General features: G+C 46.7%; 1 protein-coding gene across 1 annotated transcript; it reads right to left on the reverse strand.

The window, feature by feature from the left end:
• Positions 1–1,883: 1,883 nt before the first annotated feature.
• Positions 1,884–5,873, reverse strand: LOC104387847 (adrenodoxin-like). Its single transcript, XM_009996640.1, has 4 exons — positions 5,704–5,873; positions 2,775–2,899; positions 2,224–2,353; positions 1,884–1,992 (listed from the first exon to the last, which is right to left on the reverse strand). Exons 1-4 carry the CDS (start codon positions 5,871–5,873, stop codon positions 1,884–1,886), a joined length of 534 nt encoding a protein of 177 aa, XP_009994942.1.
• Between the last annotated feature and the right edge of the window lie 10,021 nt (positions 5,874–15,894).

Genomic DNA, 15,894 nt, shown 5'->3' on the forward strand with positions numbered 1-15,894 from the left:
CGCGTCCAGCGGCCCCACGCACACACCCCGCGGCAGCCCCGGCCCCTGCGAAGCCCCCAGACCCTGCAGAGCCTCCGGCGCGATGCGCAATGCCAGGAACTGAAGATCTGGGAGATCATGTTCTTATTTCTTTGCACTTCTCCAGGGGGGCCCTGGCCTCCAAACCCAGCACAAACACAGGTCAAAAGCAGCGGGATTTGGGCGGGGGGGGCAGAACTCCAGAAGGAGGAAGGCAGAGTTACAGGGGGGTCCTCTACAAAATTATGTCATACACTTGCAGTGACTCTGACCTTTGAATGGTCCTTTCCACTCATTTGGCACTAGGATGCTTGAACTTGGAGTTTCCAGCTGTTTCCAAACCCAAAGAAGCACGTGTGTGGCTGAAGCTGTTCACACTCCCCTCAGCTCCAGCATTGGGTCTAATGAAAGGTAACACCTCTGTGTACAAAATGTTTTTATAATCTCGTACTATGGCCCAGATTAGAATCTATTTAGATGGATCTAGATCAGGTACTAATGTCACAGGCTGGAACACCTCAACTTGCAGGATTTCCTTCATTTGATGTATTGCCAATTAGCATCAACATTTAATTACCAATTCAGGTATTGGTGGGGGCCAAGATTACGAACAAACAGAGACACACTTTTCCTCACCCTTCCACAAACTCAACCTCAGTCAAACCCAACTCATTCTCCACCCCATTTTCCTGCCTCAACATCCCTTGTTTACACCAGTCCTTCTCAATCCCTTCAGCGAGGGAGGAGGTGTCACAGGAGGTCAAGTTCAGTGCCTAACTCTTCCTGACAGTCCTGGTTTCCTATTAATTTACTTCCATTGCTCCTGGTTTCTTAATTGCTACCTCTGCTCAAGAGCCTCCAGGGGCCACAACTCCCTCAGGGTTGTCCCCTGGTGTGTGTTGTCCATGGGCTGCGGTTCCCCCAGAGTTATGCTTGGGACAGAGCACCTCCTTCCATGGCTGGGTCACCAACACTGTTCCCTTCAATCTGACTCCTTCACTCCCTCCTCCCACATCAGCTCCCACATCTCCTTTTGTGCATGTTCCTTGTGCCTCCAACAGCTGTCATTCCTTCTTAAATATACTTGAGCACAAGTGCTACATGCTTCTCTCAGTTACTGAGCTTCTGATTTTCAAAGGGGATTTTTTACACTGGTTCATGTTATTCCAACCATGATCATGTTCCCAGAAAAGTGAATCTCATATGTCTAAAAGCCTGGTTTTATTTTATGGATATGGTAGTACAGCAATGGGAAAAAGTAATATTTGGAGAATTTAGCAGATTAGATTATGGCACATTACAATTCAGTGACATGTAACATCTCAAATTCATAGAAAGTGGCTCTCTCTGATAGCAAATGTCAGCACTCAAATTATCAGGTTATCAGTATCTTCTTGCTAACTAAACAGCCTGGATCACAAAGCCAACCAGCACACTGTTTTGCATTTGGAACAGCTCTCTCTCCTCAAGCTTCTCAAATTAGGAAAAAAAAAAATTCTGCCCTACAGTTAAAGAACCAAACCTTGCAAAATTCCCAGGAGCTAATTAGAATAGCAGAATTCCTTAAAATTCAAAGGAGAGGTGAGTTACATACAGCTTAGATGTTTACTGTCACCTGCCAAAACATGAAGCCATACACTTCAGTCCAGATGCATTCAGGAAAGCACTTAGGCTCTTAGCTTTAACTTGCTAAAGACCTTAACATTAAGTTTGGTTTAAATAAGAGATTTGCCGAACAGGCTTTACACTGACCAAGACCTCAACAGTCTCCTACAGCCAGTCACAGAAAGCAACAGTGTTAACCAACAGCAACACTAAAATTAGGACAGGAGTCATACAGGAGTTGGTTCCAGTTACTGTTTGCTTTACTTTCCAACCTCCATCTGGTTCCTGATGTCTGACACATCCATGGGGACACGCACTGTCACACCATCCATTGACTTCTTAACACACACCTGGCAGCCAAGGCGTGACCTGAGAAAAAAACTTTCAGTGAGGCTCAGTAAAGGAAAACATTCCTCACCTACATCAGGATGCCAGCCCCAGGCTGGGTTTTCACTAAAGTTCCTCTCAGAGGTCTCCTGTGCCCCAGGAGAGCAGCTCTAGAGGCACAACCATAATACAGAACAAATCCTGACCCCTTGGAAATAGGGCTGAGGTGCTGGGGACGGTTGAGAATTTACAGCCATTAGCAGTGGGGCTTACGTCTCAGTGAGTCCATATGCTAAGTCCAGCATGTCCAGCTCTTCATCTGAGATGGCATCCAGCTTTTGGAAGGTGTCCTTCTCAAAGATGAGGTGACAAGTGGAGCAGGCTAATGTCCCTTCACATGCACCTGGTGGAGAAACAGCAAATCAGAAAAACCAAGGGAGGTGAGAGAGATCATCCTCAGGAACAGCATGAGAACAGGCCCTTTAACAGACCTGGAACATGTCAAGAGAGATGCCAGGAAACACAAGAGATGGATGAAAATTTCAGCCTGCCTTTTCTCTGGGAGGATCACAATCAGTATTCAAATTTGTAAGTCAGGTCTAACCAGCCAAACATATTGACATCAGCTGTTGCAATCCCAGGGGTGACAATGGGATGTCACACAGTGTGGTGAGCCAGCCTAGCAGCAGCTGCTGGGGAAGAGAACCCTGTTCATGGTCTCACCAGAACAGTGGCATGTGTACAGTTACATTGTTCCCAGATATCCACAGGTCACAGCAGAGACACAAAAATCCCGAGAGTATATACTCTCATGCAACACCTACCAAACCCATCAATGGCCAAGTTTTGATTAACTACCACTTGCAGCAAACTCTCCCCTTCCGTGGCTGTGGCCGTCAGTCGCTCTCCATCCCGATTTATGAAGTGCACTGTCACCTGCTCTGCAGAGCTGCAAGACAAGTTTGCAAAATCAGAGAAGCCCACCCTTTCCTACATACCCAGCACTGATGTCTTTTGGCTGAGCACTACAGAGGTGGAAGGAAGTGTGCACACAGACCCTTTCTGGGAAGATTACACCACACATCAGCAAAATTCAGATTGTCACTTCTCATTGACAGTCAGATCTGAGATGGCTGAAAATATTTCACACTTTAACAAACATCCCTGCACATGAACAAGTGTAGAACAAGAGAACCAGCATCCATGCTGTTTGATATGAAGCCTGGAAACCCTGAAACCAGTGAAACTAACAGCAAACATGGCTCAGAGCTCTGAGAATTTCTAATATTGTCTCCTGGTTCCTTGCAGTGTATTTGCAATACACACAGAATGCAAAATGTCACGTTACAGCACATCTGCCAGCTAAGGAAGTACTTTAATGCCCACAGTGCCAGGCACTCTCTTGGAAAGCCACAGAGACTGGAAGTAGGACTTGGTTAAATGGGAATTGTCCATGGGATAGCAGCAACACTGGCAAGGACTTAGGCTGCCTGCTCGGCCCTCTCTGCTCTGAGACAGATTAAAAAGAAACCTGTGGAGATCTGTGCTGATTTTCTTTTAATGTTAAGCACAGAAAACTACAAGAATCAAGTTTAAACAATTTCCTTTGCCCTTTCTTAACTCACAAGTGGCAGAGGTAGATTATAGGGGATGCACCCAACTGAATAGGGGACAGGAAATAATTCCTGTAAAAACAATGGAAAAGGGAGAAGAAATAATCTCCTCTTTCAAGTCTGCAGGTTTTACCCGTTCCAATTCACACGAGTCACAATCACCCTCTAGATCTAATCCCATTTACCTACTAACAAACACTGCACTACATCTCTAAGTGACTAAGGATGATGTTCCTTAAAATGTTGTGACATAGACCTCACCAACAAGACTGCAGGCACAGGAAATTCCAGTCCTCTCTTTGGAAAGCAAATCCCCATATTCCATGAAGATTTGAAAGTGGAGAAAATAGATGAAACTGTTTATTGCCTTCTCAGCTCTTTTATTTTCAGTTGTGTCTTGATTGAACTAGCAGGACAACACAGAGGCCACTGCACCCTCATCTGAGGCACCTGGCTTCCTCTTTTTCAGAAAACTTCAGCAGAAAACAATGCCTGGGCCATAGACTCCAACAGGGTCCCCTGATTATGAAAACAGCACTGAAGTTAACACCCAGACCATGCTGCAGAGGAGAAATTCCAACCGATTATTCCCTTAAAAAAAAACAAACAAAAAACACCTCAAACTCTCTATGACAAACTTTCTCAATCTAATGAAGGGGGTTTCAAGAAGGTTCTTCTCCCTGACAGTGTTTTTCCCAAAAAAGATACTTTCCAAGGCCATACGAAACAGTGAGATGCCTCCAAGTACTTGGAGAGAACTTCAAAAGCAGCAAACCAATTAGAAAGAAAACCCATTGATAACAAGTCTCCGTAAATCCCATTACACAGGGTTATCAGTGCAACTTTAGTCTGAGGTAAGATAGCTAAATGCTTTGTTGTATTTTCTGTGATGTTGGTTGGGTCTTTTTCTCAATGTCTAGCAGATCAGTTTGACCCAGATTGTACTGGTCTAGGAGATCTAAAAATTCCTTTTCTTTTTCTCAGAGAAATGCCATCTCCTGAATTATCCCTAGGGAACAGAGAGGAAGAGCTGGCAGGGAGTGGGCCTGCTGTAGAAAGGTGGCTCAGGACTCTGTGCCAGGCAGCCCTGTCCTCTCAGCACATGAGATGGTCTGCTCCTACACCTTGATTTCCTTCTTGAGGAATGTCCAGCCTTCCAGGAATCTGGAACTCACGGCCACCACCTGCCATCTCCCTGCCAGGAGAGCTCTCCAGCAAGGCAAGGCAGCAGCTCCCAGTGTCCTAGGGAGAACACTTTGCTCCCTGGAGCCACAGGCATTCCCTGCTCTGCCTTCCCAGCGGGACGTGAAATCCAAGAGAATTTGCAGCTCCCAGAGCCCCACTGTGGCCAGCAGCAGCTTCCCCGAATACAGCAGGACCATGGCCCAGCTCTCCAACACACCTTGCCCACCATCCCCATTCCTCCAAGGCTGGTAACCAGGCCCCAGTGGTCAATGGACTCTTGTGCCATGTAGTGACAGAATTATCATGGTTGGAAAAGACCTCTAAGATCACCAAGTCCAACCATCCAGTCGGGACTGATGAGGGGGAAGGGAAATCTTAGAGTTTACAATGTGATGTTTAATATAAATATATATCCCCATCTATTTGATCTCAAATGACAGGTGTCAAAGGAAACATTTCAGGAAGATACTGCCTATTTAGCTGCTTTCACCATAAGAAAGGCAGTCTCAAGCAAGAACAAGAGGCTATATATTTGTTATATATTTCTAGTGGGCCTCTCTGGGTTCTGTCATTGTCTTTATGCAATTTGACTTCATATATATAATGAGAAAAATTGGCACCCTGCCTCAGTTCCTTGATATCCATTTACACTTAATTCTCTTGAAGTGCACATCACGTATCTCCCAACAACGCAGACTTTTCTGTGTCAGTAGCATGTCCACTGCTTGTTAAAAGCCTCTGCTTTTACCTGCATCTTCATGCTCAAGATGCAGGCCACCAGCAGTGCTCTTCACAGCTCCAGGAGTAGGGAGCAGCACCTCCCAGATGAGCAGCACCTCATCCACCCAGTCCTGCACAGGTCTCTCTCCTCTCCCTTCCATGGAGCAAGGTGGAGGCAAGTGTGTGTCCCTCCCTGAAAAGGTCCTTTCCCACCAAGGCTTCACATCCTACTCACCTGGACTCCCCAGGGACATCCCAGAGCTTCTGCGTGGAGCTGAAGCCTCTTCTTAACGCACGTGCAGCTGGTGTGTGGTGCTGCTGAGTCGTCCCACAGAGAGGGAAGAAGCAGGTTTTGCTGATGTTCAGGCCCCTCCGCAGGAGCCCAGCGGTGCCTTGAGCCATCATGCTGCCTCGGGTCCTACTCCACAGCTCCTGGGCTGTCCTTTGTTGCAAAGCCAAATGAGGAGTTATGAGCACAGCTGAGGGGGGGAGAAAAAAATGAAGGGAGGGAACAAAACAAAGAAAAAAAACTAGGCCAGCCTTCCTGGGGGTGGAGGAAGGGAAGGAGGACGGATAGGAAGGACAGACAGAATGTGCTTGGATTTTGGTGCAGTTCAACCCATCAGGACATGGGAACTGGGTGAGGCATGGTAACACAAGCACCAGCTCCAGATACCAACCCACAACCAATGCTCACCTTGTTTTGTCTTACAGAATTCCCTTTGAGGAACGCATTTCAGGAACAATATTCATTGCAGTGCCCAGTGACAAAAGTGGTTGCCAGCCAAGGGCTGGGAGAGCAGACAGGCAGGAGCCCTGACAGATGCTGCCTTGGGAAAAGGGACAGGGCAGCTCTCACAGCACTGGAGTGGGAGAAAGAATTACAGATTCTGCTCTTTGCAGAGTTGTCATCCAGCCACATTGTCTTCCCCAACACTGCAGAATCCCAGCCCTAAATGTGAGTTTTCACTTGCTTCACAGGAATCTCAGAATGTCTTTTGGTAGCAATGGAAGGGCCCTAGAGGTAGCTCTGGTGAGAATCTGAGAAGCTCCCCCTGCTCCAAACCAGCCCAGGAACCTTTAGAGGGACAACAGATGAACCTCTGCCATTAACATACGAAAGGACTGAGATAAGATCTGAGCAGAGCCAGAAGTTAAGAACAGCTGTGCTGTAGGAGCAGAGCAGTGCTGGTGGTTGGTGAGGAAGAAGGTTCCCGAGCAGAAGTTTCCCTGCAGCCCATGACGAGATGGCAGCTGTGCCCCTGCCCTCAAGGAGAAATGTGGTGGAACATTCCCTGGCGGTGCCAGGAGGGGTGAACTTGGCCAGTGGGCTTGGGTTTTGTGGCCAGTGGAATCAGATTCCTGGAGGAGAGGCTGTGGGAGGATCTGCCATGGGAGGGACCCGTGGGGAGCAGGGCAGGACTGTGAGGAATCCTCTCTGAGGAGGAAGGAGCAGCAGGACCCACCAGCCTGAACTGACTCTAAACCCCATCCCCTGTGCTACTGGGGGGAGGGAGGGAGAGAAACTGGGAACAAAGGGATTTGGGTGGGAAGAAGGGAGGGGGGTAACGTGTGTGAGCCCTGCTCTGGGGGTGTCTGTGTCCTGTGGGCAGTGTGAAATTATTATTATTACCCAAGTTGAGTATCTTTTGCCCATGACCTTAATCGGTGAAGGTCCCTCCTTGTCCTTTGTCTCAACCCATGAGCTTCTAGTTGGGTTTGTCCTCCTCATCCCAGAGTGTGTGTGGGGAAGTTGAGTGAGAGGCCATGGGGCTGATTCTTTGTTGTTGTGACAACAAATGACAACATTATTGGTGAGCCAGGCAGGAGAGAGACAAGGAACCACAGGGCAAGAAACTTCAGCCTGAGAATGAGAACTGGCTGGAAACACACTCCCAAAAGTGGATTCATAGTGTTGAAGAGAATTGGAAATTTTTGGCTTTTCACCCCAAAATGAAAATTTTCCACCCAAAGCTTTCTGGTTGGAAGGGAATGCTTGCTTCAAAGACATGCAGGAGCACAAGTATTTTTCATAAGGGAGAAGGGGGATCCTATTCTTCAGTCCAAAGTTTTAAATGTAAGTTAATTCAACCATATCACTGAGATAGTTTCAGTAGAGAGAACCTCAGGTTCAATAGATACAGGATTTAAAATAATAATAATAATTAAAAAATCTGTGTTGTTTTTTTTTTTCTAAGAGGAAATTCAGTTTCTCAAGTCACCAAGTTTCCTCCATTCACTTTGCACTTATTAGAGCAGCACAGAGGAATATTTCATTCTGTCTCACTCTCATTTGCCAAGGGCAGGCTGGGCACCACTGCTCCCATGACAGGTCATCTGCCAGAGGGATGTGCCCTAGGAGAAGTTGGAGTTGTGTTTGCAGGGCAGCAAACTGATCTCAGCCTCCTTGCTCTTTTTGATCAGCATGGGCCCAGCTCAATATTTGATGGGCTTTCCAAGGGACAATCACAGCCTTACAGCACCTTGTGCCAGCCCCTATTTGTCCCACAAATGCATTTTCTTTTCTGCTGCAGAATTTGCCCCTCAGATTTTTTCAGGCCATCAGTTCTGGCTGGTGTCCCTGCTCTGTGGCCCCTCACTTTTCCAGGTGGTTAGCTCCCTCCTGCAAGCTGCCCTGAATACTTAAGCCTTCAAATCCAAATTCCAGGGCTCGATCTCATCCCTGAATTTAAATCCATGCAGCCTCTGCAGCTGAGTCTGCCTGGTCCTGCCTTTGCTTTTCAGGCACTGCAGGGGTGCAAAGAGGCAGCCCAGCTGGCTCAGTAATTTCCACAGAAGAAAAGCAAGGCTTGCCCTGAGAGACACAAGGAAAGGGGCCACAGCACATACAAACAAACCACAAAGCATCTTATCTCTCCAACAAACCTTGAATTGGGAGATACACTAGATATATGTGCAGCAGTTTTCACAGCAAGGACATTGGTGTGTTTGCCTGGCACTGATCTCTCTCCTTGCCAGGCACAGGGAGCACAGCAAGTGACAGGTCAATGCCACCCAACAGGAGAGAGGCCAACACAGAGGGAAGTCAGATCTGCAAGCATCACACCGAGCCCTGCAGGGAACTGGGAAGCAATGAAGGGGACAAGGGGTCCTCTGGTGTCAGCAGGAGCCACACCAGGAGAGAGGATCAAGTCCTATAATGAGCTCAACAGCCTCTTTTAAGGCTTTTGAAACAGGAGGAAAAGGGCAGAAGTAAGAACCCCTTTTCCCTCCTCTCATGAGTTTCACCCAGCAGCAAGCCCAGAAGTAAACGCAGCCTTCCCAGAGTAAACCACTGCTCATTTGCTCACACAAATAGAAAGCTTTGCAAATTAACACTCCTTCTAAAAAAAAACAAACAAAAAAAACACAAACCCCAAACAAACAAACAAAGAGCAAAGAAACCCCAACAACTAAGTATCCTTGCCTTAGAAAAAAACCCTTAAAATATTCTCTTGGAGGTCAGCACAGGCTTCATGGACAGGGCAGGAACAGCTGAAGACCCCTTAGCTGTTTCACAGAAGTTGGGCAGAAACCAAGTTTCACCAGTGTGCACAGAGGCACCCCCTGCCCGCAGGTCTAGGGACTCTCATGCAAACATCCAGAAGAGATAGAAGGTGCCATTAAGTCCACACAATAACTGACCAAATCAGTGCCCTGATCCCATAAGAAGTTCCATGATAACATTGCAGCCTTCTACAGCCAGGAGCACACTCAGACTCCCCAGGTACCAGCCCCAGCCCGTCTGACCACCCTCAGAGTTTCAGTCCTTCTGTGGGCTGGTTCAGTAGATACAGGCACAGTCAGATTTGCATCCATTCCTTTGGGCAGAAAACACTCTATGCAAATAGCTCTGACCACAAGAGCTCTCCTGTAAACCTTGAGGCTTCCAAGAGACCCTAGATGGAAGGTTTAAAATCACCCTGTTACTTTTCTGCCTCTCTGAAAGCAGATGAAAATCATTATGCAATCCTGTAGTTCTGAACATACACATTAACACAGTCCTAGTGATGCTGCAGATCTGGGGTTGTGAGATTAACTTCACAATCTTGATTGGAATCAAGATTTGATAAACTAAGTGATAGAATTTACTTTGTGAAAGAGCAGAAGAATCTGGAGGAGCAGCAGCCTGTCCTGCAGGAGAGGGGAGAGACAGACATCACATACAGGCAGAAAGGCCCAGGCCCCATCCATGTGAGTTGCAACACATGCAGAAAGTTTACAGATGTCATCCAGACAAGAAAATTGGAGCATTTTATCAGATCAGTGTTTGACAAAATCCCAGGTGCTCAACAGAACTCCCAAAGGACAAGTGTGCAGCAGAGAGGGAGGAACTCAGCAAGCAGCTCAACAAGTGGTGACAAAGCTATAGGCCCGCACTGTGGCCAGCAGGGAAGTCATTGCTCCTTTATGGACTGGAGCAGGCAGGACTGGCCCACGTTCTCCCAGGGCTGTGGGAAAGCAGGCTAGGCACACAAGGGAGCTGGAAGTTGGAGCTGAGCTGAAATGGGTCACTAGTTTCAGCCATTACTCTACTGCCTTGGAAGAAACATAATCCTCTGTGCCTTGTTTTACATCTCAGAGAAATGGAGGAAATTATTCTTGGCTGACCCTTCAGGAGGACAAGGGATGATGTACCACACACACACTTGAGACAGAGGAAGGTTCTTGCTAGTGCTGCACTGGCTCAGCCAGGGCCAAGAGGCAGCCAGAAGCAGGACCGTGCTGCTCCAGAGGATAAAGGCTCAGGGGATGGAGCCAGAGCTGCAGGTACATAGACCCAGGAGTAATGAAGGTGTACAGAGCACAGCTTAAGTATGCTTAACTAGAACAGCTCACCCCCACCTCCTATCCAGCCTACCACCTCACAAACACTCCTGTGAGGAAGCAGGCAGAGGCTGCTTACACACCCAGAACCAAATCCATGGAACAAAACTAAGATTCCCCTTCCCCACTGTCACTATGAAAACCCATTAACTGCCTTTCCCATTTCAGAACAAGCTTCTAGTAAGAGCAAATAGGACAACCTGTGCTTGTTCTGCTTTGCCCAAGCCCACAGGGCCAGGGCCAGAGTTCTGCCAAATGCACTGAGCACAAACCTGCACGAGTCAACACTTTGCTTCCCTTGTGTGTGCTCAAGGCTCAGGTGCCACCTGATAGAGACTGGAGCTTCAGGGAGGGAAACTATTTAGTGCCTCAATGTCTACATCTCTCAAGACTGCTCTTGACCTGCTCTGACCTTTCTCTAGATATTCAGCAACCTTCTGAGAATCACTACAAACAAAAGGAGCTGGCGCCAAATTTTCAACCCTGGAAGCAAGAGGGCAGTGATGCACTGATCTGATATGGGCTCACTGCAACAAGGAAATGAATCCACAACAGGGCTCCTTGACAGTAGCCACCTCTGGCAATATTGCGGCTGCAAGGCTGGGTGAAGGCCATAAAGATATTACAGTGCCCCAGCCAGAGCCTTTGTGTGCAGATGCTTTGCTTCAGTCAGTCAAGGATGCTTCAAAGATGGATGGGAGAGCAGCACTGGGGGTACAGCCAGCCTTCAGCGTGACCTCCCAGCTCCACAGCAGCATATCCCACATCCCCTTGACTCTTCAATCTTGATGATTGAAGATCAACTCTGGCTTGTATTTCTTTAACAGATGATGTACCAGAGGCAACAGCAATCATGGGGTGCTTGTAATTTTCCAGCTAGCTCTGCTCAGAAGAAAAGTGCATCAATGGTACTAATATGTGCCCAGAAGGAATGAATTCTCAACACAAGTCAGAAGTATGGTCCATTCCAGGAGTTGCCAAAATTCCTTTCTGCACTCTCAGCACTACTCTTTCCTTAATATCTCCTCTTCATTCTCCCCCTATATCCCCACTCCATCCTGCTACCTATCCTGCGAAAGTCCATCTTAAAATTACTAGTAACTTTCAGAGACCTATAACTTAGCACTAGATGTTCCTTCAGGCATCATCCAGTTATAAGGACCTGCACCCTTGTCCACAAACTGCACTTTATATAGCTGCAGACCCAGAAGACCAAAGCCAGTCTAAGAGTAAGTTGCACTGCTTGATAAAGCCACATCCCAGAACCTGCAAGAAGACAGTGTTTCTGGTCCCCAGCTCTTCTGAGAGCCCTTTATGGTCCAGTTTGTCCCTGTCCCACAGACAAATGCAGCTTGGCCCTCAAAACTTCTAGGTGTGACCTAAACTGAATCTGCAGTGTATCACAGACAAACAGCAAACACAGCAGCAGCTCTCTGCACAACCTAGGTTAGAAGAATGGAGTGTTTGGATTTTTTTTCCACTACATGATCCTGCACAGAAGCAGTCTTTAGCTGCTTTGCACTTTTATTTTTTCAAACTGAATATAGATGTACCTAACCAGAGAATTATTAAGCCTCAAGACTCCACAGATATGAGCAAGAGAATGCCAGGAAAGCCAGGCCACTCATGCAGAGGAAACATAAGCACAAGCTGAAAGGTTTTGTCCATCCAGAAGAAAGTGCAATAAAAGCAACAAGAACCCCATTGGTGAGAGCAACCTTCCCAGACCAGTGCATTCTTCACTTGAAGGCTGCACAGGAAGCAGTTCCTACAGTGGTGTTGAGGTTTTTGGAATGCTGGAAGGAACAAGACAGACCCAACAATGGAGACCGGGTCCATGCCAGGCCTGCTGAGGATTGCAGAAGTCTCCATTGCTCCACTTCATATTTTGTTCACAGAGAAGATAAGGTTTCTCCTCTAGCACCAGAACTCCAAGCACCAACATGTTCTGATGAAACCTCTGCCTCACTCTGCAGTGCGGCAGCCACAAGTTCTGCAAAGCCCCTCTTGACAACCACACAGAATCAGCTGCAGAGACCAAACAGCTCATTAGCACAATCGTGGCAGCAGCCATGCTCCTCCATCTCAGGCCCAGTCCTGAGACCTCTAGGAGCACAGGCAAAGACTGCCATGGCAAGGTGGCAAAACAAATAGGATTGAAAACCCTCTACCCTGGTAGAGGGTCAGGCAAGACAGACCCAGCAGGACATCAGGGGTGAGCAGTAGCTTTGGGGCCCAGCCACCCCCCAGACTGACTGTGCACCCAGGCACCACAGGCACTCACTGCAGCAGATTCCAACAGCACTTCCTCCTCCTCTGCGTGGCCAGTCCGTTTGCAGGTTAAACACACAAACTCATACTCTAGGTGCCTCCACACAGAAATGTGACTTCTAGGACCAGCTCCATCAGACAGTTTGGAGGGCTGGGGAGGGGAAAGGGTTGATATTCCAGCAATTGCTTTCCAGGACTCAGGTAGGATTACAGAATCATACAATGGTTTGGGTTGGAAAGGACCTTAAAGATCATCCAGTTCCAACCCCCCTGCATGGGCAGGGACACCTCTCACCAGCCCAGGTTGCTCCAAGCCCCATCCAACCTGCCCTTGAACACTTCCAGGGATGGGGCTTCCACAGCTTCTCTGGGCAACCTGTTCCAGCATCTCACCACCCTCAAGAGTGAATAATTTATTCCTAATGTCTAACCTAAATCTCCCCTTTTCCAGTTTTAATCCATTACCCCTTGCCCTCTTACTCCCTGCCCTTGTCACAAGACCCTTCTCACAAGCCCCTTCTCCCAGCCTTCCTAGAACCTTTTCAGGCACTGGAAGGTCTACTCAGACTCTTCTCTTTTCCAGGCTGAACATCCCCAACTCTCTCAGCCTGTCTTCATAGGAGAGCTGCTCCAGTCTGGACTTGCTTCAGGAGCTCCATGTCTTTCTTATGCTGGGGGCTGCAGAACTGGACACAGTGCACCAGGTGAATCTTCTTATCTACAAGCACATAGAGCTTACCTCTGGGGAACCACAAGGCAGACCTGGTCAGCTTGGAGACACAGCACTAGACTCAAAGCAAGCCTTAAGTAACCAGCCAGACACCATCTGTTTAATTTCTCTGAACTTTATTGGCACTTTAGGAAGAACAAGGTATGGATTTAAACAACTCCTCCAAATGGGAAAAAAAATGCCTTAATATCAAGGTTCTCTCTGCAGGTAAGCACATGGACCCATGAATTACTCCACAACCTTACAGAACTGATGTTCTATTATAATCCAGTAAAAAGACTGGTCAAAAAACCTCAATATAATTTACAGCAACAAAAAAATAAAACAAGAAACAAGCCAGGCAAACATGTGATAAAGTACTTCCCTCCCCACAATGCCAAGAGGAGCAGCCATCCAATTCAACTGGAACATGGAGAGGAAGAAGAAAAATTCACTGTATTCTAATAGATAAAAAAACCAAACATGTCTACAAATCTCACCTTAATACTGAAAGCTTCTTACATTAGTTTTCTTGCAAAATATCATTTCTTTACAATACAGTATACATTTCCAAGAGAAGGAGGACCATAACCACATCCTCCACCCCATGACTAATATTTTCTAATTGTGCATAGCTAGAAGTATTGAAATCAAATATCATTAAATACCACTGGAATATAATACTGGTTAAGAAGAAGGCAGGGCTGAAACAACTACAAAGAGTTAGGCGGAGTCACTGGCACAAGCCGCTCTATTCCTATATTGGACCTTTTGCAATTAGAACGATTAAAAAAACCCTATAAACAGCAGTCATGCCAGCATCATAACACATGAGCTCAGCAGTGTTGTGTGACCCATCAGAGCAGGAAAGGCTTACTGGTTTATTATTTGAACGCATATTCCAGACACCATACGTCAGCTTGTTAGGAAATTATTGAAGTGTAAGAATGGCTTTTCTCCCCCCAAATGCATCAATTGTTGCCATGGACAGAGCAGAATTGCTGAGAACCAGCTTTAAAGCACCAAAACAGAAGTGTAAAGGGTGTCCTGTTCCCCCAGTAATGAGACTCCTGTGGAGCCAGTGCCAATAACCCTTCGGTATAGAAACAGGCAAATCAGTCCTGATCCATTTAGCCACTATCTTTCATTTGGGATTTTAAAAGCACTGAGGTGTGTTGTTTTGGCCAACCAAAAACTCACCATGTGGTGTCCCCTCCAGAAGCAAGCTGTGTCCAGGGGAGAAAAGGTGACTTACCTGGGTATTTGGAAGCAACACACACTAAGCTATGCTTCAAACAGAGGTTGGTTGGTATTTGTGTCTATCTCCACACAGACATGTATTGCTTCCAAAAAAATAATACAGCACTGATAAGGTTGTTTCTAGAAACCCAAGAAATTCCTGGGAAAATACTGCAGTTTGTTAATACTATCACCAATATTTCTTTTTGGCACAGTCCCCCTTTGCCTTTCCCATTAGGCAGGGAGCTGACAATGCTCTAGCATTCAAATAGCTTCCTTCTACCACCACTAGCAGTAATACCATTCAAAGGGGGAACCCACAAAACTGAGAAAGTCACAAGATTTAGGATCATGCTAGGCAAGAAAATAAATCACAGGCTAGCCTGATTACTTCCTATAGGGGAAGACTGATCCAAGGAAAGCAAAGCAGAGGGGCACTCCATTGGAGGTAAAATCCATTTTTATGAGGCCTCTTCTGAATGTTAACATTTCCTTCTATGAAGGATCAAGGCAAAATCCAATTAACCCTGAGCATACATGGCTGCTTTCTCCCCAGAAATGGCAGGAAGGATTCTGGGTAGCTACAGCATGGATAGGTTGGAAGACAGGAGGTGATGGGTATCACAACAATTGGAAGAAATGGCCCTCAGGACCGTTCTCACAACCACTACTGTTCCATTTATGAGAGACAGAGCCTTCTGTTCCCAAAGTTAAAGGGGCAGAGCATCCACCTGGGGAAGGAAAAGCACTTAACCCAGGGATCTGGCAGAATATTAGTGAGGATTAAGGCAGCAGTTGGACAAATACCTCAGGATTCTCTTCTCTCAAGTGCTGCTTGAAGCCAGGAAGACAGATGTGGTCTGATACCCAGGTACAAGAGTAGTTTTTGGTCCCCAGCTGCTGATCACTTTTAACGATTGTATCTAGTATAAACTAAAGACATCTGAGCTACAGTAGATCTGTACACAGTCATAAGGCACCAATCACTATGAGCTAAAAAGGCCTCTTATGGAAAAACCTGAAATCCTATTCACACAACTAGAAATGTACTGGTTCAGGAAGGAAAGAGAGAGCGACAGGAATTTTTAGTCTTTTACATGTCTGCCTTCCCCTTTAGGTTTCCATTAGCAAGCTCAAAAACAAAGCCAGTGTTCTTTAGCTATCTCTGCCTCACTGGTTACATTCAAGTCAGAAAAATGACAGCCATGCCATGAGCAAAGCCATTTACCAGAGACAAAACTTCTGGAAAGCAGGGAAGTTGAGGCTCCAAACTGCACAGCATCAGTGGGAATATTCCAAAGGCCTCTTCATGATTATAAAATTCAAAGTTAAATCCAGTTGAACAACTAAAGGTTATATCAGCAGGCACACTACAGCATC

Source organism: Chaetura pelagica, unplaced genomic scaffold, assembly GCF_000747805.2.
Source record: "Chaetura pelagica isolate M959 unplaced genomic scaffold, ChaPel_1.0 scaffold103, whole genome shotgun sequence".
Classification (NCBI taxonomy): Eukaryota; Metazoa; Chordata; class Aves; order Apodiformes; family Apodidae; genus Chaetura; species Chaetura pelagica.